Source organism: Ascaphus truei, unplaced genomic scaffold (genome assembly GCF_040206685.1).
Source record: "Ascaphus truei isolate aAscTru1 unplaced genomic scaffold, aAscTru1.hap1 HAP1_SCAFFOLD_385, whole genome shotgun sequence".
NCBI classification, from domain to species: domain Eukaryota; kingdom Metazoa; phylum Chordata; class Amphibia; order Anura; family Ascaphidae; genus Ascaphus; species Ascaphus truei.
In genome coordinates, this window is record NW_027456715.1 from 188,963 (window position 1) to 214,706 (window position 25,744).

General features: G+C 50.2%; 1 protein-coding gene across 1 annotated transcript; it reads right to left on the bottom strand.

Annotated features, from left to right (window-relative positions):
• Positions 1-9,792: 9,792 nt before the first annotated feature.
• Positions 9,793-25,690, bottom strand: ZNHIT1 (zinc finger HIT-type containing 1). The gene is made up of 4 exons (XM_075583819.1): positions 25,504-25,690; positions 21,865-22,032; positions 11,465-11,544; positions 9,793-9,993 (listed from the first exon to the last, which is right to left on the bottom strand). Exons 1-4 carry the CDS (start codon positions 25,523-25,525, stop codon positions 9,820-9,822), a joined length of 444 nt encoding a protein of 147 aa, XP_075439934.1. The 5' UTR covers positions 25,526-25,690; the 3' UTR covers positions 9,793-9,819.
• Positions 25,691-25,744: the final 54 nt, after the last annotated feature.

The following is a 25,744-nucleotide window of genomic DNA, read 5'->3' on the forward strand; positions in this document are numbered from 1 at the left end:
CATTTCAATAGCCTAGACTCATGGTTACTGTCCCCCGCCACAGTAACTGCTAACAACCATTGTGGCCGAGCACTGCCACCTGCAGCACTAATTCCCCCACCTGCTGTCTCTGTAACTCTCCCACTGTGGCCGAGCACTGCCACCTGCAGCACTAATTCCCTCACCTGCTGTCTCTGTAACTCTCCCACTGTGGCCGAGCACTGCCACCTGCAGCACTAATTCCCCCACCTGCTGTCTCTGTAACTCTCCACTGTGGCCGAGCACTGCCACCTGCAGCACTAATTCCCCCACTGCTGTCTCTGTAACTCTCCCACTGTGGCCGAGCACTGCCACCTGCAGCACTAATTCCCCCACCTGCTGTCTCTGTAACTCTCCCACTGTGGCCGAGCACTGCCACCTGCAGCACTAATTCCCTCACCTGCTGTCTCTGTAACTCTCCACTGTGGCCGAGCACTGCCACCTGCAGCACTAATTCCCCCACCTGCTGTCTCTGTAACTCTCCCACTGTGGCCGAGCACTGCCACCTGCAGCACTAATTCCCCCACCTGCTGTCTCTGTAACTCTCCCACTGTGGCCGAGCACTGCCACCTGCAGCACTAATTCCCTCACCCTGCTGTCTCTGTAACTCTCCCACCTGTGGCCGAGCACTGCCACCTGCAGCACTAATTCCCCCACCTGCTGTCTCTGTAACTCTCCCACTGTGGCCGAGCACTGCCACCTGCAGCACTAATTCCCCCACTGCTGTCTCTGTAACTCTCCCACTGTGGCCGAGCACTGCCACCTGCAGCACTAATTCCCCCACCTGCTGTCTCTGTAACTCTCCCACTGTGGCCGAGCACTGCCACCTGCAGCACTAATTCCCCCACCTGCTGTCTCTGTAACTCTCCCACTGTGGCCGAGCACTGCCACCTGCAGCCACTAATTCCCTCACCTGCTGTCTCTGTAACCTCTCCCACTGTGGCCGAGCACTGCCACCTGCAGCACTAATTCCCTCACCTGCTGTCTCTGTAACTCTCCCCACTGTGGCCGAGCACTGCCACCTGCAGCACTAATTCCCTCACCTGCTGTCTCTGTAACTCTCCCACTGTGGCCGAGCACTGCCACCTGCAGCACTAATTCCCTCACCTGCTGTCTCTGTAACTCTCCCACTGTGGCCGAGCACTGCCACCTGCAGCACTAATTCCCTCACCTGCTGTCTCTGTAACTCTCCCACTGTGGCCGAGCACTGCCACCTGCAGCACTAATTCCCCCACCTGCTGTCTCTGTAACTCTCCCACTGTGGCCGAGCACTGCCACCTGCAGCACTAATTCCCCACCTGCTGTCTCTGTAACTCTCCCACTGTGGCCGAGCACTGCCACCTGCTGCCACTAATTCCCTCACCTGCTGTCTCTGTAACTCTCCCACTGTGGCCGAGCACTGCCACCTGCAGCACTAATTCCCCCACCTGCTGTCTCTGTAACTCTCCCACTGTGGCCGAGCACTGCCACCTGCAGCACTAATTCCCTCACCTGCTGTCTCTGTAACTCTCCCACTGTGGCCGAGCACAGCCACCTGCAGCACTAATTCCCCCACCTGCTGTCTCTGTAACTCTCCCACTGTGGCCGAGCACTGCCACCTGCAGCACTAATTCCCCCAGCTGCTGTCTCTGTAACTCTCCACTGTGGCCGGGCACTGCACACACTGCAGCACTAATTCCCTCACCTGCTGTCTCTGTAACTCTCCCACTGTGGCCGAGCACTGCCACCTGCAGCACTAATTCCCCACCTGCTGTCTCTGTAACTCTCCCACTGTGGCCGAGCACTGCCACCTGCAGCACTAATTCCCTCACCTGCTGTCTCTGTAACTCTCCCACTGTGGCCGAGCACAGCCACCTGCAGCACTAATTCCCCACCTGCTGTCTCTGTAACTCTCCCACTGTGGCCGAGCACTGCCACCTGCAGCACTAACTCCCTCACCTGCTGTCTCTGTAACTCTCCCACTGTGGCCGAGCACTGCCACCTGCAGCACTAATTCCCTCACCTGCTGTCTCTGTAACTCTCCACTGTGGCCGAGCACTGCCACTGCAGCACTAATTCCCGCCACCTGCTGTCTCTGTAACTCTCCCACTGTGGCCGAGCACTGCCACCTGCAGCACTAATTCCCCCACTGCTGTCTCTGTAACTCTCCCACTGTGGCCGAGCACTGCCACCTGCAGCACTAATTCCCTCACCTGCTGTCTCTGTACTCTTCCACTGTGGCCGAGCACTGCCACCTGCAGCACTAATTCCCTCACCTGCTGTCTCTGTAACTCTCCCACTGTGGCGAAGCACTGCCACCTGCAGCACTAATTCCCCCACCTGCTGTCTCTGTAACTCTCCCACTGTGGCCGAGCACTGCCACCTGCAGCACTAATTCCCTCACCTGCTGTCTCTGTAACTCTCCCACTGTGGCCGAGCACTGCCACCTGCAGCACTAATTCCCTCACCTGCTGTCTCTGTAACTCTCACCCCACTGTGGCCGAGCACTGCCACCTGCAGCACTAATTCCCTCACCTGCTGTCTCTGTAACTCTCCCACTGTGGCCGAGCACTGCCACCTGCAGCACTAATTCCCTCACCTGCTGTCTCTGTAACTCTCCCACTGTGGCCGAGCACTGCCACCTGCAGCACTAATTCCCTCACCTGCTGTCTCTAACTCTCCACTGTGGCCGAGCACTGCCACCTGCAGCACTAATTCCCTCACCTGCTGTCTCTGTAACTCTTCCACTGTGGCCGAGCACTGCCACCTGCAGCACTAATTCCCTCACCTGCTGTCTCTGTAACTCTCCCACTGTGGCCGAGCACTGCCACCTGCAGCACTAATTCCCCACCTGCTGTCTCTGTAACTCTCCCACTGTGGCCGAGCACTGCCACCTGCAGCACTAATTCCCTCACCTGCTGTCTCTGTAACTCTCCCACTGTGGCGAGCACTGCCACCTGCAGCACTAATTCCCTCACCTGCTGTCTCTGTAACTCTCCACAGTGGCCGAGCACTGCCACCTGCAGCACTAATTCCCTCACCTGCTGTCTCTGTAACTCTCCCACTGTGGCCGAGCACTGCCACCTGCAGCACTAATTCCCCTCACCTGCTGTCTCTGTAACTCTCCCACTGTGGCCGAGCACTGCACCTGCAGCACTAATTCCCCCACCTGCTGTCTCTGTAACTCTCCCACTGTGGCCGAGCACTGCCACCTGCAGCACTAATTCCCTCACCTGCTGTCTCTGTAACTCTCCCACTGTGGCCGAGCACCTGCACCTGCAGCACTAATTCCCCCACCTGCTGTCTCTGTAACTCTCCCACTGTGGCCGAGCACTGCCACCTGCAGCACTAATTCCCCCACCTGCTGTCTCTGTAACTCTCCCACTGTGGCCGAGCACTGCCACCTGCAGCACTAATTCCCCCACCTGCTGTCTCTGTAACTCTCCCACTGTGGCCGAGCACTGCCACCTGCAGCACTAATTCCCTCACCTGCTGTCTCTGTAACTCTCCCACTGTGGCCGAGCTCTGCCACCTGCAGCACTTAACCCTCACCTGCTGTCTCTGTAACTCTCCCACTGTGGCCGAGCACTGCCACCTGCAGCACTAATTCCCCCACCTGCTGTCTCTGTAACTCTCCACTGTGGCCGAGCACTGCACCTGCAGCACTAATTCCCCACCTGCTGTCTCTGTAACTCTCCCACTGTGGCCAAGCACTGCCACCTGCAGCACTAATTCCCTCACCTGCTGTCTCTGTAACTCTCCCACTGTGGCCGAGCACTGCTACCTGCAGCACTAATTCCCCCACCTGCTGTCTCTGTAACTCTCCCACTGTGGCCGAGCACTGCCACCTGCAGCACTATTCCCCCACCTGCTGTCTCTGTAACTCTCCCACTGTGGCCGAGCACTGCCACCTGCAGCACTAATTCCCTCACCTGCTGTCTCTGTAACTCTCCCACTGTGGCCGAGCACTGCACCTGCAGCACTAATTCCCCCACCTGCTGTCTCTGTAACTCTCCCACTGTGGCCGAGCACTGCCACCTGCAGCACTAATTCCCCCACCTGCTGTCTCTGTACTCTCCCACTGTGGCCGAGCACTGCCACCTGCAGCACTAATTCCCTCACCTGCTGTCTCTGTAACTCTCCCACTGTGGCCGAGCACTGCCACCTGCAGCACTAATTCCCTCACCTGCTGTCTCTGTAACTCTCCCACTGTGGCCGAGCACTGCCACCTGCAGCACTAATTCCCTCACCTGCTGTCTCTGTAACTCTCCCACTGTGGCCGAGCACTGCCACCTGCAGCACTAATTCCCCCACCTGCTGTCTCTGTAACTCTCCCACTGTGGCCGAGCACTGCCACCTGCAGCACTAATTCCCCCACCTGCTGTCTCTGTAACTCTCCCACTGTGGCCGAGCACTGCCACCTGTAGCACTAATTCCCTCACCTGCTGTCTCTGTAACTCTCCCACTGTGGCCGAGCACTGCCACCTGCAGCACTAATTCCCTCACCTGCTGTCTCTGTAACTCTCCCACTGTGGCCGAGCACTGCCACCTGCAGCACTAATTCCCTCACCTGCTGTCTCTGTAACTCTCCCACTGTGGCCGAGCACTGCCACCTGCAGCACTAATTCCCCCACCTGCTGTCTCTGTAACTCTCCCACTGTGGCCGAGCACTGCCACCTGTAGCACTAATTCCCTCACCTGCTGTCTCTGTAACTCTCCACTGTGGCCGAGCACTGCCACCTGCAGCACTTATTCCCTCACCTGCTGTCTCTGTAACTCTCCACTGTGCCGAGCACTGCCACCTGCAGCACTAATTCCCTCACCTGCTGTCTCTGTAACTCTCCCACTGTGGCCGAGCACTGCCACCTGCAGCACTAATTCCCCACCTGCTGTCTCTGTAACTCTCCCACTGTGGCCGAGCACTGCCACCTGCAGCACTAATTCCCTCACCTGCTGTCTCTGTAACTCTCCCACTGTGCCGAGCACTGCCACCTGCAGCCTAATTCCCCACTGCTGTCTCTGTAACTCTCCCACTGTGGCCGAGCACTGCCACCTGCAGCACTAATTCCCCACCTGCTGTCTCTGTAACTCTCCCACTGTGGCCGAGCACTGCCACCTGCAGCACTAATTCCCCCACCTGCTGTCTCTGTAACTCTCCCACTGTGGCCGAGCACTGCCACCTGCAGCACTTATTCCCTCACCTGCTGTCTCTGTAACTCTCCCACTGTGGCCGAGCACTGCCACCTGCAGCACTAATTCCCCCACCTGCTGTCTCTGTAACTCTCCCACTGTGGCCGAGCACTGCCACCTGCAGCACTAATTCCCTCACCTGCTGTCTCTGTAACTCTCCCACTGTGGCCGAGCACTGCACCTGCAGCACTAATTCCCTCACCTGCTGTCTCTGTAACTCTCCCACTGTGGCCGAGCACTGCCACCTGCAGCACTAATTCCCCACCTGCTGTCTCTGTAACTCTCCCACTGTGGCCGAGCACAGCCACCTGCAGCACTAATTCCCTCACCTGCTGTCTCTGTAACTCTCCCACTGTGGCCGAGCACTGCCACTGCAGCACTAATTCCCCCACCTGCTGTCTCTGTAACTCTCCCACTGTGGCCGAGCATTGCCACCTGCAGCACTAATTCCCCACCTGCTGTCTCTGTAACTCTCCCACTGTGGCCGAGCACTGCACCTGCAGCACTAATTCCCCCACCTGCTGTCTCTGTAACTCTCCCACTGTGGCCGAGCACTGCCACCTGCAGCACTAATTCCCCACCTGCTGTCTCTGTAACTCTCCCACTGTGGCGAGCACTGCCACCTGCAGCACTAATTCCCTCACCTGCTGTCTCTGTAACTCTTCCACTGTGGCCGAGCACTGCCACCTGCAGCACTAATTCCCCCACCTGCTGTCTCTGTAACTCTCCCACTGTGGCCGAGCACTGCCACCTGCAGCACTAATTCCCCCACCTGCTGTCTCTGTAACTCTCCCACTGTGGCCGAGCACTGCCACCTGCAGCACTAATTCCCCACCTGCTGTCTCTGTAACTCTCCCACTGTGGCCGAGCACTGCCACCTGCAGCACTAATTCCCTCACCTGCTGTCTCTGTAACTCTCCCACTGTGGCCGAGCACTGCCACCTGCAGCACTAATTCCCTCACCTGCTGTCTCTGTAACTCTCCCACTGTGGCCGAGCACTGCCACCTGCAGCACTAATTCCCCACCTGCTGTCTCTGTAACTCTCCACTGTGGCCGAGCACTGCCACCTGCAGCACTAATTCCCTCACCTGCTGTCTCTGTAACTCTCCCACTGTGGCCGAGCACTGCCACCTGCAGCACTAATTCCCCCACCTGCTGTCTCTGTAACTCTCCCACTGTGCCGAGCACTGCCACCTGCAGGACTAATTCCCTCACCTGCTGTCTCTGTAACTCTCCCACTGTGGCCGAGCACTGCCACCTGCAGCACTAATTCCCTCACCTGCTGTCTCTGTAACTCTCCCACTGTGGCCGAGCACTGCCACCTGCAGCACTAATTCCCTCACCTGCTGTCTCTGTAACTCTCCCACTGTGGCCGAGCACTGCCACCTGCAGCACTAATTCCCCCACCTGCTGTCTCTGTAACTCTCCCACTGTGGCCGAGCACTGCCACCTGCAGCACTAATTCCCCCCACCTGCTGTCTCTGTAACTCTCCCACTGTGGCCGAGCACTGCCACCTGCAGCACTAATTCCCTCACCTGCTGTCTCTGTAACTCTCCCACTGTGGCCGAGCACTGCCACCTGCAGCACTAATTCCCTCACCTGCTGTCTCTGTAACTCTCCACTGTGGCCGAGCACTGCCACCTGCAGGACTAATTCCCCACCTGCTGTCTCTGTAACTCTCCCACTGTGGCCGAGCACTGCCACCTGCAGCACTAATTCCCTCACCTGCTGTCTCTGTAACTCTCCCACTGTGGCCGAGCACTGCCACCTGCAGCACTAATTCCCCCACCTGCTGTCTCTGTAACTCTCCCACTGTGGCCGAGCACTGCCACCTGCAGCACTAATTCCCTCACCTGCTGTCTCTAACTCTCCCACTGTGGCCGAGCACTGCCACCTGCAGCACTAATTCCCTCACCTGCTGTCTCTGTAACTCTCCCACTGTGGCCGAGCACTGCCACCTGCAGGACTAATTCCCTCACCTGCTGTCTCTGTAACTCTCCCACTGTGGCCGAGCACTGCCACCTGCAGGACTAATTCCCTCACCTGCTGTCTCTGTAACTCTCCCACTGTGGCCGAGCACTGCCACCTGCAGCACTAATTCCCTCACCTGCTGTCTCTGTAACTCTCCCACTGTGGCCGAGCACTGCCACCTGCAGCACTAATTCCCTCACCTGCTGTCTCTAACTCTCCCACTGTGGCCGAGCACTGCCACCTGCAGCACTAATTCCCCCACCTGCTGTCTCTGGTAACTCTCCCACTGTGGCCGAGCACTGCCACCTGCAGCACTAATTCCCTCACCTGCTGTCTCTGTAACTCTCCCACTGTGGCCGAGCACTGCCACCTGCAGCACTAATTCCCTCACCTGCTGTCTCTAACTCTCCCACTGTGGCCGAGCACTGCCACCTGCAGCACTAATTCCCCCACCTGCTGTCTCTGTAACTCTCCCACTGTGGCCGAGCACTGCCACCTGCAGCACTAATTCCCTCACCTGCTGTCTCTGTAACTCTCCCACTGTGGCCGAGCACTGCCACCTGCAGCACTAATTCCTCACCTGCTGTCTCTGTAACTCTCCCACTGTGCCGAGCACTGCCACCTGCAGCACTAATTCCCCCACCTGCTGTCTCTGTAACTCTCCCACTGTGGCCGAGCACTGCCACCTGCAGCACTAATTCCCCACCTGCTGTCTCTGTAACTCTCCCACTGTGGCCGAGCACTGCCACCTGCAGCACTAATTCCCTCACCTGCTGTCTCTGAACTCTCCCACTGTGGCCGAGCACTGCCACCTGCAGCACTAATTCCCTCACCTGCTGTCTCTGTAACTCTCCCACTGTGGCCGAGCACTGCCACCTGCAGCACTAATTCCCTCACCTGCTGTCTCTGTAACTCTCCCACTGTGGCCGAGCACTGCCACCTGCAGCACTAATTCCCCCACCTGCTGTCTCTGTAACTCTCCCACTGTGGCCGAGCACTGCCACCTGCAGCACTAATTCCCCCACCTGCTGTCTCTGTAACTCTCCCACTGTGGCCGAGCACTGCCACCTGCAGCACTAATTCCCTCACCTGCTGTCTCTGTAACTCTCCCACTGTGGCCGAGCACTGCCACCTGCAGCACTAATTCCCTCACCTGCTGTCTCTGTAACTCTCCCACTGTGGCCGAGCACTGCCACCTGCAGCACTAACTCCCTCACCTGCTGTCTCTGTAACTCTCCCACTGTGGCCGAGCACTGCCACCTGCAGCACTAATTCCCCCACCTGCTGTCTCTGTAACTCTCCCACTGTGGCCGAGCACTGCCACCTGCAGCACTAATTCCCCCACCTGCTGTCTCTGTAACTCTCCCACTGTGGCCGAGCACTGCCACCTGCAGCACTAATTCCCCCACCTGCTGTCTCTGTAACTCTCCCACTGTGGCCGAGCACTGCCACCTGCAGCACTAATTCCCTCACCTGCTGTCTCTGTAACTCTCCCACTGTGGCCGAGCACTGCCACCTGCAGCACTAATTCCCTCACCTGCTGTCTCTGTAACTCTCCCACTGTGGCCGAGCACTGCCACCTGCAGCACTAATTCCCTCACCTGCTGTCTCTGTAACTCTCCCACTGTGGCCGAGCACAGCCACCTGCAGCACTAATTCCCCCACCTGCTGTCTCTGTAACTCTCCCACTGTGGCCGAGCACTGCCACCTGCAGCACTAATTCCCTCACCTGCTGTCTCTGTAACTCTCCCACTGTGGCCGAGCACTGCCACCTGCAGCACTAATTCCCCCACCTGCTGTCTCTGTAACTCTCCCACTGTGGCCGAGCACTGCCACCTGCAGCACTAATTCCCTCACCTGCTGTCTCTGTAACTCTCCCACTGTGGCCGAGCACTGCCACCTGCAGCACTAATTCCCCCACCTGCTGTCTCTGTAACTCTCCCACTGTGGCCGAGCACTGCCACCTGCAGCACTAATTCCCTCACCTGCTGTCTCTGTAACTCTCCCACTGTGGCCGAGCACTGCCACCTGCAGGACTAATTCCCCCACCTGCTGTCTCTGTAACTCTCCCACTGTGGCCGAGCACTGCCACCTGCAGCACTAATTCCCTCACCTGCTGTCTCTGTAACTCTCCCAGCATACCACTAAGGCTGCGTCCATACAGCTTGCGTCAGAGCTGAGGCGTGCGCCTGCGTAATGTCATTTTATGGCCACGCTAGACGTGCCGTGGGAGGCATGTCTACGGGCGTCACGGCGCCGTTTCGCCCTCATTGGGCGAACCGCTCATGTGACCTGCCCGCCGCACCGAGAAATCTCACACAACACGCGCCACCTCCTGCTGTTGCATATGCGCACGTGTGATCTATTGGCGCAATCAATTCCTTAAGGCATTTGATCACGCCACGCGCTGTTGCCTCCGCGCGTTCTGCGGCAGCATGGACGCACGCAGCCTTGGATTGTAAGCTCTCTGGGGCAGGGATTTACTTTCCCATTGTCTGACTTTGCTGCGCTTATCGTATTATAATTCCCTGCACGGTATTGTCTTTGTACTGCGCTCAGTACACTGTCGGCACTATATAAAGATATACGTACGTACATACAATGGAATACGTTATTAAATGATGATGCGCGGATGTGTCATGGTTATAACGGTTATAACTCACCTGGTCTCGTGGTGTGTCCCCAAGCATTTGACACTGCAGTATCTCGTTCCACAGGAGACACACGTGTAATGTGACGGGAAGCCACAGACCGAGCAGAAGTGACGTTGAGGGACATTAGAAGGAGGAGCACAGGCTGTCAGATAATTAGGTCCCTCGTTAGTGCTTAAGTTCTGCTGGCGAGAAAGACAGACATCTTTATAAAAGGTGACACAGACAGAAGGGAGCTATGAGCCTGTCCCTCCCCCCGCAGGGTGACACAGACAGAAGGGAGCTATGAGTCTGTCCCTCCCCCCGCAGGGTGACACAGTGACACAGACAGAAGGGAGCTATGAGTCTGTCCCTCCCCCCGCAGGGTGACACAGTGACACAGACAGAAGGGATCTATGAGCCTGTCCCTCCCCCAGCAGGGTGACACAGTGACACAGACAGAAGGGAGCTGTGAGCCTGTCCCTCTCCCCGCAGGGTGACACAGTGACACAGTGACACAGACAGAAGGGAGCTATGAGTCTGTCCCCCCCCCCGCATGGTGACACAGTGACACAGTGACACAGACAGAAGGGAGCTATGAGGCTGTCCCTCCCCCCGCAGGGTGACACAGTGACACAGACAGATGGGAGCTATGAGCCTGTCCCTCCCCCCGCAGGGTGACACAGTGACAGACAGAAGGGAGCTATGAGCCTGTCCCTCCCCCCGCAGGGTGACACAGTGACACAGACAGAAGGGAGCTATGAGATTGTCCCTCCCCCCGCAGGGTGACACAGACAGAAGGGAGCTATGAGCCTGTCCCTCCCCCCGCAGGGTGACATAGACAGAAGGGAGCTATGAGGCTGTCCCTCCCCCCGCAGGGTGACACAGTGACACAGACAGAAGGGAGCTATGAGACTGTCCCTCCCTCGCAGGGTGACACAGTGACACAGACAGAAGGGAGCTATGAGACTGTCCCTCCCCCCGCAGGGTGACACAGTGACACAGACAGAAGGGAGCTATGAGCCTGTCCCTCCCCCGCAGGGAGACACAGTGACACAGACAGAAGGGAACTATGAGTCTGTCCCTTCCCCCGCAGGGTGACACAGTGACACAGACAGAAGGGAGCTATGAGTCTGTCCCTCCCCCGCAGGGTGACACAGTGACACAGACAGAAGGGAGCTATGAGCCTGTCCCTCCCCCGCAGGGTGACACAGTGACACAGACAGAAGGGAGCTATGAGCCTGTCCCTCCCCCCGTAGGGTGACACAGTGACACAGACAGAAGGGAGCTATGAGTCTGTCCCTCCCCCCCCAGGGTGACACAGTGACACAGACAGAAGGAAGCTATGAGACTGTCCCTCCCCCCGCAGGGTGACACAGTGACATACACAGAAGGGAGCTATGAGACTGTCTCTCCCCCCGCAGGGTGACACAGTGACACAGACAGAAGGGAGCTATGAGTCTGTCCCTCCCCCCGCAGGGTGACACAGTGACACAGACAGAAGGGAGCTATGAGACTGTCCCTCCCCCCGCAGGGTGACACAGTGACACAGACAGAAGGGAGCTATGAGACTGTCCCTCCCCCCGCAGGGTGACACAGTGACACAGACAGAAGGGAGCTATGAGCCTGTCCCTCCCCCCGCAGGGTGACACAGTGACATAGTGACATAGTGACCTGTTCTTCTAGCAGAGCCTGGAAATTCTTGCGGAATCGCTGCTTAAAATGATCCCCTCGAGTTTTCTTTTTTTTCTTTCCTATAAAAGAAATGTAAAAAAAAATATATATATATATATATATTGTCTGATTCTACCCATTAAGACACTGTATGTATTTATTTATTTATAAAATATTTTACCAGGAAGTAATACATTGAGAGTTACCTCTCGTTTTCAAGTATGTCCTGGGCACAGAGTAAGACAAATAATACATGGTTACAAATACAGTTACATAAATGAGCAGGGTATACATTATATACAAGACATTGCGTGCACAGTTAAAGAAAATATATATTATGGGCGTATGAAACAGTTACAGATAATATATATTATAGGCGTATGTAACAGTTACAGGTAATATATATTATAGGCGTATGTCACAGTTACAGGTAATATATATTATAGGCGTATGTAACAGTTACAGGTAATATATATTATAGGCGTATGTAACAGTTACAGATAATATATATTATAGGCGTATGTAACAGTTACAGGTAATATATATTATAGGCGTATGTAACAGTTACAGATAATATATATTATAGGCGTATGTAACAGTTACAGATAATATATATTATAGGCGCATGTAACAGTTACAGATAATATATATTATGGGCGTATGTAAGTTACAGGTAATATATATTATAGGCGTATGTAACAGTTACAGATAATATATATTATAGGCGTATGTAAGTTACAGATAATATATATTATAGGCGTATGTAACAGTTACAGATAATACATATTATGGGCGTATGTAACAGTTACAGATAATATATATATATATATATATATTATAGGCATATGTAACAGTTACAGATAATACATATTATGGGCATATGTAACAGTTACAGATAATATATATTATGGGCGTATGTAACAGTTACAGATAATATATATTATGGGCGTATGTAACAGTTACAGGTAATATATATTATGGGCGTATGTAACAGTTACAGATATTATATATTATAGGCGTGTGTAACAGTTACAGATAATATATATTATAGGCGTATGTAACAGTTACAGATAATATATATTATAGGCGTATGTAAGTTACAGATAATATATATTATAGGCGTATGTAACAGTTACAGATAATACATATTATGGGCGTATGTAACAGTTACAGATAATATATATATATATATTATAGGCATATGTAACAGTTACAGATAATACATATTATGGGCATATGTAACAGTTACAGATAATATATATATTATAGGCGTATGTAACAGTTACAGGTAATATATATTATAGGCGTATGTAACAGTTACAGATAATATATATTATAGGCGTATGTAACAGTTACAGATAATATATATTATAGGCGTATGTAACAGTTACAGGTAATATATATTATAGGCGTATGTAACAGTTACAGATAATATATATTATAGGCGTATGTAACAGTTACAGATAATATATATATTATAGGCGTATGTAACAGTTACAGGTAATATATATTATAGGCGTATGTAACAGTTACAGATAATATATATGTTATAGGCGTATGTAACAGTTACAGATAATATATATTATAGGCGTATGTAACAGTTACAGATAATATATATTATAGGCGTATGTAACAGTTACAGGTAATATATATTATAGGCATATGTAACAGTTACAGATAATATATATTATAGGCGGATGTAACAGTTACAGATAATATATATTATAGGCGTATGTAACAGTTACAGGTAATATATATTATAGGCGTATGTAACAGTTACAGGTAATATATATTATAGGCGTATGTAACAGTTACAGATAATATATATTATAGGCGTTTGTAACAGTTACAGATAATATATATTATAGGCGTATGTAACAGTTACAGATAATACATATTATGGGCGTATGTAACAGTTACAGATAATATATATATATATATTATAGGCATCTGTAACAGTTACAGATAATACATATTATGGGCGTATGTAACAGTTACAGATAATATATATATATATATTATAGGCATATGTAACAGTTACAGATAATACATATTATGGGCGTATGTAACAGTTACAGATAATATATATATTATAGGCGTATGTAACAGTTACAGGTAATATATATTATAGGCGTATGTAACAGTTACAGATAATATATATTATAGGCGTATGTAACAGTTACAGATAATATATATTATAGGCCTATGTAACAGTTACAGGTAATATATATTATAGGCGTATGTAACAGTTACAGATAATATATATATTATGGGCGTATGTAACCGTTACAGACCAGATTAAAATGTGAGACAGCCTTAGATTTGAAAGAACTTAGACTGGTGGTGGATGTGAGAGTCTCTGGTAGGTTGTTCCAGTTTTGGGGTGCACGGTAGGAGAAGGAGGAGCGTCCGGATACTTTGTTGAACCTTGGGACCATGAACAGTCTTTTGGAGTCTGATCTCAGATGATAAGTGCTGCATGTGGTAGGGGTGAGGAGCTTGTTCAGGTAGCTGGGTAGCTTACCCATGAAGAATTTAAAGGCAAGACAGGAAAGGTGAACTTTGCGCCTAGACTCTAGTGTTGACCAATCTAGTTCTTTGAGCATTTCGCAGTGATGTGTGTTATAGTTGCATTGGAGAACAAAACGGCATATAGAATTGTAGAGGGTGTCAAGTTTGCTAAGGTGGGTTTGAGGAGCCGAGCCATATACAATGTCTCCATAGTCAATAATTGGCATTAGCATCTGCTGTGCGATACGCTTTCTGACCAGGAGACTTAGGGAGGATTTGTTCCTGTAAAGTACCCCTAGTTTGGCATAGGTCTTGGTTGTCAGGGTGTCAATGTGCACCCCGAATGTTAAGTGGGAGTCAAACCATAAGCCCAGGTATTTAAAACTAGTAACAGGAGTTAGGGTGGTGTTAGTGCTGGTTCTGATCAGGAGCTCAGTCACTGGAAGCTTTACAAATTTAGTCTTGGTCCCAAATACCATTGTTACAGTCTTGTCAGTGTTTAAAAACAGTTTGTTTTAGGAAATCCAGTTTTCGAGTCTCAAAAAGTCAGACTGAAGTATGAGTTGAAGGTCAGAGAGGCTATGGCTGTGTGCATATAGGATTGTGTCATCTGCATACATATGTATTGAGGCTTCCTGACAAGCTGTGGGAAGATCATTAATGAACACTGAGAAGAGTAGGGGCCCCAGAACAGAGCCTTGCGGGACACCACAGGTGATATCCGGGGGTTGGAGTTAGAGCCCGAGATGGACACATGTTGGGATCTACCTGATAGGTAGGACTGAAACCAGTTTAAAGCATGTTTCCCTATTCCAAAGCACTGGAGTCTGTTAAGCAGGATAGCATGATCAACTGTGTCAAAAGCCTTTGCAAAATCTAGGAATACTGCACCAGTGAGTTGTCCCCGTTCCATTCCACACTGGGTCTCATTGCAAGCTTTTAGCAGGGTAGTTACGTTGGGGTGTTTGGGACGAAAGTCAGATTGGAATTGGCTAGGGAAATTTGTCTTGGTATAGAAATCGCTTAATTGGGAGTGGACACGTTTTTCCATGACTTTGGATAGAATTGGGAGAAGTGAGATTGGCCTGTAGTTTGAGAAAGTGTTTCTGTCCCCACTTTTGAAGATTGGGACAACTCTGGCAGTTTTCCAGGTCTTAGGGATATGGCCTGCTGACAGGATAGAGTTGACTATGGAAGCAATTGGTTTGGCAATGGCTGGGGCACCAAGTCGTAGGAACCTAGATTGTAGTAAGTCGGGTCCACATTGGCTGATTAGTTTTAGTTTGAGGAGCGCTTGTATAATCTCCTCTTCAGATACTGGGCCAAATTGAAAATTGTGGGCAGTGTTGGGAGGGGGTGGGACTATAGGGGTACTCCCAGGATGAGATTCAGGTTTGTGGTTTGGGCTGCGTTTCGCTAATAAGTTAGTGGTACACCCCACAAAGTAATCATTGAATGCATTTGCAATGTCAGTGGGGTTTGTCAGAGTAATATCCCCCTTAGTGATGATACTTGGTTGTTGATGGTTAGGAGGCTGGAATATATTGTTGATAACCTTCCAGAAGTTAGCTGGGTTTGATGTATTTTGGTGGAGATTGTCAGAGTAATATTGTGCTTTTGCGTGCCTTGTTTGCCTTGTGCACATGTTCCGCAGGCATCTGTAGTGATTGAGATCCTATGTATGTATGTATGTATGTATGTATGTATGTATATATATCTGATTCCACCCATTAGGACACTCACCCTTTTATTCTATCAGAGGGAGGCATCCCTGACATTATTACATTATAGGAATCCCGTGTGATGCCTCCTTATCCCTTAATGTCTCCATCTCCCTGATCATCTAAACCCAAAATGTGTATTTTACACCTTAAAACGTGAGCTCCCCCTGTGAATTGTGGGCGAATGGAACATTCTGACAGAGGGGACAGGACAGACTGAGTAACAGTGGCCTGAGCCAATCACAGTGCGCTTGCGTATACTGATCTGTGTGGTTGATTTGAAGTGCTGGTTGTTTAAAGTTTGTGCAGTTAGAAACAGAAGCAGTTTGAAGAAGGAAGTGGTTAAACAGGGTATAGTTTATTGAAGTACAGTTTACTGTTAGTACTTCTAAACTTCATAGTTGCTAGAATAAGCAGGTTTGAAAATGCCACTCACTGCACATCTTGCCACATGTATGTGCACTTGGAGCAGCTGTTCCAAGGAGCATACTGCTGTGAGAGGTGTGAGCGGGTGGTCTCTTTAGAGTCAGAGATTGCTGATATGAAGAGGCAACTTGCAATATTGAGGGACATTGGCAATCTTGAAAGGGAATTAGAGCTCACTGAGCAGGCCCTTGCTTCGACTAGTGGTGCAGATGGTGGCGCTGTTAGTGAGGAGCAGGTAGGTAGCTTAGTTGCTGTTAGTGAGGAGCAGGTAGGTAGCTGGGTGACAGTTAGAAGGGGAAGCAGGGGCAATAGGGAGAGGCAGGTCGTTTCTGAGCTGACACATCCCAATAGATTTGCCATGTTGAGTGAAGATATTGGGAATGTCGGGGCAGAAATGTCAAGGCTAGGGGAGACTTATTCCTCTAGCAGCCAGGGAAATAGTTCCTCCAGCACAGTGGGGACTCAGGATGCTCAGATACAAATACAGTTCCTTGATAAAGAACGCCAACACGTTCGAAACGCGTTGGATTTTAATGTCTTGATGACTCAATAAATGAATATTTTTTCGCTACCTGGGGTCCTCTCCTTGCTCCTACCGAATCGTGCGCTCCTTACATCACTGCATATCAACTATCTCATTCTGGAAGCTGCACATCCATCCATCCACACCAGGAGTCGTGAGTAATCATTGGTTCTTGCTACAGAGGTATCCCCCAATGAGATTGATGGTGGGGGCTTTTCCTGGCTTCCCACTCCCCGTCTTCAGGGGGTTTGTACCCATAATTGCTGGCTATATTACCAATAAGTTGTATTAATCTTGAATTACATTATTCTCCTTGGATCGTGGTTTTGGTGTTATTGGATATTCTACCTGGCATTGAGCGCTCCTCACACCTCTATCTACCTATGCTCAGATACCAAGAAAGATTGTGGAGGTAGGGGGCTCCATTATTAGGAAGGTAGATAGGGCAATCTGTTGCCATGACCGCATGAACCAAACAGTTTGTTGTCTCCTGGCTGCTCGGGTTCGGCACATTGCGAATCGGATAGACAGATTGTTGGGGGGGGGGCTGGGATTGACCCGGCGGTCTTGGTACACGTTGGCACCAATGACAAAGTTAGAGAAAGATGGAGGGTCCTAAAAAATGATTACAGGGATCTAGGCCAAAAGCTTAAGGCAAGGACCTCCAAGGTAGTATTTTCTGAAATACTTCCAGTGCCATGCGCTACCGCAGGGAGACAGTCAGAGATCAGGGAGGTTAATGCATGGCTAAGAAAGTGGTGCAGGAAGGAGGAGTTTGGGTTTTTAGAGCACTGGGACTCCTTTTCTGAGAGGTGCCATCTATATTCTAGGGACGGATTGCACCTCAATGAAGAGGGATCTTCTGTGCTAGGTGGGAGAATGCTAAAAAGGTTGTAGGAGATTTTAAACTAGGATGGAGGGGGGAGGGGAATGAAACAGATAATGAACTAAATGGAATAGATGAGGTAACAAGGCGTTATGTAGTTAGAATGGGGGCAAGTGCGAGTTTGACAAGCAGTGAGACACCCCTAGTGAATATAGATAATACTAGAAAACTTCTAAAGACTAAATCAAGTTGGCGCAGAAAGGAAGGAGCAGATAACATAATAGTACAGGCTGAAAAAAGCTGAAATGCATGCTTGCTAATGCAAGAAGCCTGACAGATAAAATGGGGGAGCTTGAATTAATAGCTACAAGGGACCAGTATGATATCATAGGCATTACTGAAACATGGTGGGATGAAACTCATGACTGGACAGTTAATTTAGACGGTTATTCTCTTTTTCGGAAGGATCGAACAAATAGAAGGGGAGGTGGAGTATGTCTATATGTTAAACCGGATCTAAAACCTATTATAAGGGATGATGTCTATGAAGGGAATGATGAAAATGTAGAGACCTTGTGGATAGAAATTAGCAGTGGAGGTAAAAGTATTAAGAAAAAGTTTGTAGGGATCTGCTATAAACCACCAAATATCTGTGAGATTGAGGAAGCTAAAACACTTTTGCAATTAGAGAAGGCATCACAACTGGGTCATGTTTGCATAATGGGGGATTTTAATTATCCAGACATAGGGCCTCATGCAGAGAGCATCGTTATTTCAAAACTCGCCATTTTTTGTTCAATTTCCCTCAGAAAACGGCATAAAATGGCGAGTTGCGAAAAACGCGCCATTTTTTTATTTCTATGTTTAAAACTCGCCTCGCGGCTGGCGAGAACCTCAATCGCGCCATTTTTAAAACTCTCCGAATGCAGAGAGGTGCGAACGGCAAGTAGCGGCTGTTCGCGCCAAAAAAAGGCGCGATTCTCGCATTTTTGCCGCGCCACGAAAATATGGCAAGATGGCGCTCGCCGCCTATAGTAAAGGGGAAAAAAAAGGCGCGAATTTGTTTTTACACGTTTCTGAAGCGCGCATCTCGCCAATTTAAACTCGCCACACGCATCCATGTTAAACATAGCAGAATTCGCACTTTTCTGCATATGGAGAATAAAACTCTCCAAAAAAGCTACTTTTTATGAAATTCGCCATTTTTAAAATTCTATGCTCTCTGCATGAGGCCCATAGACTGGGGAAATAAGATTAGCATTACAACAAAAGGGAACAGGTTTTTGGGGGTGCTTAAAGACAATTATATGACCCAAATTATTGAGGAACCAACCAGGAGAGGGGCAGTTCTGGATTTGGCCATATCAAACAATGTAGAAGTAATAACAAATATTCAAGTCCTGGAACATTTGGGTAACAATGATCATAACATGGTCTCATTTGAAATAAATTATCAAAAAACAGATTACTTGGGTTCAACAAAGACCTTAAACTTTAGAAAGGCATATAATAGATAATTATAATTATAAAGATAAATGGGCAGTCTTTAAAACATTGTTAGAAAAGGACACTTATCAGTGTATACCCTTGGGTAATAAGTATAAAAGATGTAAGTCAAAACCAATGTGGCTAAATAAACAGGTAGGGAGGAAATGGACAAGAAGAGGAAGGCGTTCAGATTCTTTAAATCAGAAGGGACAGAGACATCGTATCAGAATTATAAGGAATGTAACAAAAATTGCAAAAGGGCAATCAAATTAGCAAAAATGGATAATGAAAAAAGGATTGCAATAGAAAGTAAGGTCAACCCTAAAATGTTCTTTAAGTACCTTAATAACTAAAAAATTAGAAAATATAGGACCCTTTCAGTGTGAGATGGGTAGGCAGATTATTGGAGATAAGGAAAAAGCTGAGGTATTAAACAAGTTCTTTGCCTCTGTGTTTACCAGGGAAGAATCAAGTTCAATAGTAGTGCCGCAGGAGGAAGCCACAACCTCCATATTAATGAACAATTGGTTAACTGAGGAAGAAGTTCATAAGCGACATGAAAAAATTAAAGTAAATAAGGCACATGGCCCCGATGGCATACATCCAACAGTTCTCAAGGAGTTAAGCTCAGTAATAGCAAAACCATTATATTTAATATTCAAGGACTCCATTTCCACAGGCTCAGTACCACAAGATTGGCATAAAGCAGAGGTGGTGCCTATATTTAAAAAGGGAGCTAGATCACAACCAGGGAATTACAGACCTGTAAGCCTGACTTCAATAGTGGGGAAACTACTTGAAGGCTTAATACGGGATAATATTCAGGAATACCTAATGGAAAACAAAATTATTAGTAATAGTCAGCATGGATTTATGAAGGATAGATCTTGCCAAACTAACTTTATTTGTTTCTTTGAGGAGGTAAGTAGGAATTTAGACCAGGGTAAAGCAGTTGATGTGGTCAACTTAGATTTTGCAAAGGCTTTTGATACGGTTTCACACATGAGGTTGGTGTACAAAATAAAGAAAATTGGACTCACTAATAATATATGCACCTGGATTGAAAACTGGTTAAAGGACAGACAACAGAGGGTTGTCATAAATGGAACTTTTTCAGGTTGGGCTAAAGTCGTGAGTGGAGTACCTCAGGGATCGGTACTGGGACTCCTGCTTTTTAACTTGTTTATTAATGACCTTGAGGTTGGGATCAAGAGCAAAGTCTCCATCTTTGCTGATGATACAAAATTGTGTAAGGTAATAGAATCAGAGCAGGATGTAATTTCTCTTCAGAAGGACTTAGAGAGACTGGAAACGTGGGCAGGTAAATGGCAGATGAGGTTTAATAAAGATAAATGTAAGGTTATGCATTTGGGAAACGAGAATAAAAAGGCGACTTACAAATTAAATGGGGATATATTGGGGGAGTCCTTGATGGAGAAGGATTTAGGAGTGCTTGTAGACAGCAGGCTTAGCAATAGTGCCCTATGTCATGCAGTAGCTGCAAAGGCAAACAAGATCTTATCTTGCATCTAACGGGCAATGGATGGAAGGGAAGTAAACATAATTATGCCCCTTTACAAAGCATTAGTAAGACCACACCTTGAATATGGAGTACAATTTTGGGCACCAATCCTAAGAAAAGACATTATGGAACTAGAGAGAGTGCAGAGAAGAGCCACCAAATTAATAAAGGGTATGGACATTCTAACTTATGAGGAGAGGCTAGCTAAATTAGATTTATTTACATTAGAAAAGAGGCGTCTAAGAGGGGATATGATAACTATATACAAATATATTCGGGGACAGTACAAGGAGCTTTCAAAAGAACTATTCATCCCACGGGCAGTACAAAGGACTCGGGCCATCCCTTAAGGTTGGAGGAAAGGAGATTTCACCAGCAACAAAGGAAAGGGTTCTTTACAGTAAGGGCAGTTACAGTGTGGTACTCATTACCCATGGAGACTGTGATGGCAGATACAATAGATTTGTTCAACAAAAGGTTGGACATCTTTTTTAGAAAGGAAAGGTATACAGGGATATACCAAATAAGTATACATGGGAAGGACGTTGATCCCGGGAGTAATCTGATTGTCAATTCTTGGAGTCGGGAAGGAATTTATTTTCCCCTTATGAGATATCATTGGATGATATGACTCTGGGGTTTTTTGTTTGCCTTCCTCTGGATCAATATACTGTAAGTACAGATATAGGGTAAAGTATCTGTTGTCTAAATTTAGCATAGCTTGAACTTGATGGACGTACGTCTTTTTTCTTTTTTAACCCTCATCTACTATGTAACTATGTAACTATGTAACTATGTAACTACTATGTAACTATGTAACTATGTAACTATGTAACTACGATGTAACTATGTAACAATGTAACAATGTAACTACTATGTAACTATGTAACTATGTAACTACTATGTAACTATGTAACTATGTAACTACTATGTAACAATGTAACTATGTAACAATGTAACTACTATGTAACAATGTAACTATGTAACTATGTAACTACTATGTAACTATGTAACAATGTAACTATGTAACTACTATGTAACTATGTAACAATGTAACAATGTAACAATGTAACTACTATGTAACTATGTAACTATGTAACAATGTAACAATGTAACAATGTAACAATGTAACAATGTAACAATGTAACTATGTAACTATGTAACTATGTAGCAAGGTCCCGTTTCCAAAGGTCGCTCTAAGATTGCTTTGGAGACCAGAGAAGAGATTTTGACTGACAGCAGCCTGAGCTAATCAGAGCGCCTTGTTTTTCTACGTCCCCTAGAATGAGGCAGAGGGCGGGAGCGCTGAGCAGAACGTGCCGTTGTGATTGGACAGGGAGATGGGCGGGACATTAAAGCGGGCACCCGGTGTTAAATACTGACCGGTTTCTGCGTCGTCGTCGAACTGCGGCAGGCGCTTGAGCTGCGGGAGATTTGCATGCGGATCGTCCTGAAAATTATCCTTCTCCAACGCTTCCAGCTGGCGGTGCAAGCGTCGCTGCCGCGTGGCGCAGTCCAGAATCCGGCGCTGGGCGAGATCATTACAGCGGGCTGCAGGAATGCCATAATACTCAGCGTCACTATACAGCGCGGCGTAATCAGTATCAGGATATACTCAGCGTCACTATACAGCGCGGCGTGCTCAGTATCAGGATATACTCAGCGTCACTATACAGCGCGGCGTGCTCAGTATCAGGATATACTCAGCGTCACTATACAGCGCGGCGTGCTCAGTATCAGGATATACTCAGCGTCACTATACAGCGCGGCGTGCTCAGTATCAGGATATACTCAGCGTCACTATACAGCGTGGTTAGGGGTGCTGATGCAGGTTAGGGGTTAAGGTTAGCGGTGCTGACGTAGGTTAGGGGTGCTGATGCAAATTAGGGGTGCTGACGCAGGTTAGGGGTGCTGACGCAGGTTAGGGGTGCTGACGCAGGTTAGGGGTGCTGACGCATGTTAGGGGTGCTGACGCAGGTTAGGGGTGCTGACGCAGGTTAGGGGTGCTGACGCAGGTTAGGGGTGCTGACGCAGGTTAGGGGTGCTGACGCAGGTTAGGGGTTAAGGTTAGGGGTGCTGACGCAGGTTAGGGGTGCTGACGCAGGTATGGGGTGCTGACGCAGGTTAGGGGTGCTGACGCAGGCAAGGGGTGCTGACGCAGGTTAGGGGTGCTGACGCAGGTTAGGGGTGCTGACGCAGGTTAGGGGTTAAGGTTAGGGGTGCTGACGCAGGTTAGGGGTGCTGATGCAGGTTAGGGGTTAAGGTTAGGGGTGCTGACGCAGGTTAGGGGTGCTCACGCAGGTTAGGGGTTAAGGTTAGGGGTGCTGACGCAGGTTAGGGGTGCTCACGCAGGTTAGGGGTGCTGACGCAGGTTAGGGGTGCTGACGCATGTTAGGGGTTAAGGTTAGGGGTGCTGACGCAGGTTAGGGGTGCTGACGCAGGTTAGGGGTGCTGACGCAGGTTAGGGGTGCTGACGCAGGTAAGGGGTGCTGACGCAGGTTAGGGGTGCTGACGCAGGTTAGGGGTTAAGGTTAGGGGTGCTCACGCAAATTAGGGGTGCTGACGCAGGTTAGGGGTGCTGACGCAGGTTAGGGGTTAAGGTTAGGGGTGCTGATGCAGGTTAGGGGTGCTGACGCAGGTTAGGGGTTAAGGTTAGGGGTGCTGCTGACGTAGGTTAGGGGTGCTGACGCAGGTTAGGGGTGCTGACGCAGATTAGGGGTGCTGACGCAGGTTAGGGGTGCTGACGCAGGTTAGGGGTGCTGACGCAGGTAAGGGGTGCTGACACAGGTTAGGGGTGCTGACGCAGGTTATGGGTGCTGACGCAGGTTAGGGGTGCTGATGCAGGTTAGGGGTGCTGACGCAGGTTAGGGGTTAAGGTTAGGGGTGCTGACGCAGGTTAGGGGTTAAGGTTAGGGGTGCTGACGCAGGTTAGGGGTGCTGATGCAGGTTATGGGTGCTGACGCATGTTAGGGGTTAAGGTTAGGGGTGCTGACGCAGGTTAGGGGTGCTGACGCAGGTTAGGGGTTAAGGTTAGGGGTGCTGACGCAGGTTAGGGGTGCTGACGCAGGTTAGGGGTGCTGATGCAGGTAAGGGGTGCTGACGCAGGTTAGGGGTGCTGACGCAGGTTATGGGTGCTGACGCAGGTTAGGGGTGCTGACGCAGGTTAGGGGTGCTGATGCAGGTAAGGGGTGCTGACGCAGGTTAGGGGTGCTGACGCATGTTAGGGGTGCTGACGCAGGTTAGGGGTTAAGGTTAGGGGTGCTGACGCAGGTTAGGGGTGCTGACGCAGGTTAGGGGTTAAGGATAGGGGTGCTGACGCAGGATAGGGGTGCTGACGCAGGTTAGGGGTGCTGACGCAGGTTAGGGGTTAAGGTTAGGGGTGCTGACGCAGGTTAGGGGTGCTGACGCAGGTTAGGGGTTAAGGTTAGGGGTGCTGACGCAGGTTAGGGGTGCTGACGCAGGTTAGGGGTTAAGGTTAGGGGTGCTGACGCATGTTAGGGGTGCTGACGCATGTTAGGGGTGCTGACGCAGGTTAGGGGTTAAGTTTAGGGGTGCTGACGCAGGTATGGGGTGCTGACGTAGGTTAGGGGTGCTGACGCAGGTTGGGGTGCTGACGCAGGTTAGGGGTTAAGGTTAGGGGTGCTGACGCAGGTTAGGGGTGCTGACGCAGGTTAGGGGTGCTGACGTAGGTTAGGGGTTAAGGTTAGGGGTGCTGACGCAGGTTAGGGGGGCTGACGCAGGTTAGGGGTGCTGACGTAGGTTAGGGGTTAAGGTTAGGGGTGCTGACGCAGGTAAGGGGTGCTGACGAAGGTTAGGGGTGCTGACGCAGGTTAGGGGTGCTGACGCAGGTTAGGGGTGCTGACGCAGGTTAGGGGTGCTGACGCAGGTTAGGGGTTAAGGTTAGGGGTGCTGACGCAGGTTAGGGGTTAAGGTTAGGGGTGCTGACGCAGGTTAGGGGTGCTGACGCAGGTTAGGGGTTAAGGTTAGGGGTGCTGACGCAGGTTAGGGGTGCTGACGCAGGTTAGGGGTGCTGACGCAGGTTAGGGGTGCTGACGCAGGTTAGGGGTTAAGGTTAGGGGTGCTGACGCAGGTTAGGGGTGCTGACGCAGGTTAGGGGTTAAGGTTAGGGGTGCTGACGCAGGTTAGGGGTGCTGACGCAGGTTAGGGGTGCTGACGCAGGTTAGGGGTTAAGGTTAGGGGTGCTGACGTAGGTTAGGGGTGCTGACGCAGGTTAGGGGTGCTGACGCAGGTTAGGGGTGCTGACGCAGGTTAGGGGTTAAGGTTAGGGGTGCTGACGCAGGTTAGGGGTGCTGACGCAGGTTAGGGGTGCTGACACAGGTTAGGGGTGCTGACACAGGTTAGGGGTTAAGGTTAGGGGTGCTGACGTAGGTTAGGGGTGCTGACGCAGGTTAGGGGTGCTGACGCAGGTTAGGGGTTAAGGTTAGGGGTGCTGACGCAGGTTAGGGGTGCTGACGCAGGCTAGGGGTGCTGACGCAGGTTAGGGGTGCTGACGCAGGTTAGGGGTTAAGGTTAGGGGTGCTGACGCAGGTTAGGGGTGCTGACGCAGGTTAGGGGTGCTGACGCAGGTTAGGGGTGCTGACGCAGGTTAGGGGTGCTGACGCAGGCTAGGGGTGCTGACGCAGGTTAGGGGTGCTGACGCAGGTTAGGGGTTAAGGTTAGGGGTGCTGACGCAGGTTAGGGGTGCTGACTAACACAAGGAAACAGGACCTTTAAATCAAGGACTACAGGTCCCAGCATGCACTGAGGCAGGGAATTAATGGGCTGGAATAATTACTCTTCAGGGGGCATGTGGGCAATACCAGAGCGGTGTTACCCCAGGCCAGGTAATCAATACCAGAGCGGTGTTACCCCAGGCCAGGTAATCAATACCAGAGCGGTGTTACCCCAGGCCAGGTAATCAATACCAGAGCGGTGTTACCCCAGGCCAGGTAATCAATACCAGAGCGGTGTTACCCCAGGCCGGGTGCACCTTGTGTTTATTAACGATGATAAGTAACTGACCTGAGGATTTCCTCTCCACCATGCTGCTCTATGCGAAAGGTCTGCGCATGCGCAGGGACGGGCCGTGGCTATGGGAAAGGTCTGCGCATGCGTAACGGCGGACCGTGTCTATGTGAAAGGTCTGCGCATGCGCAGGGACGGGCCGTGGCTATGGGAAAGGTCTGCGCATGCGCAGGGACGGGCCGTGGCTATGGGAAAGGTCTGCGCATGCGCTGAGATATCTGGCGGAACTTCTGCGCGA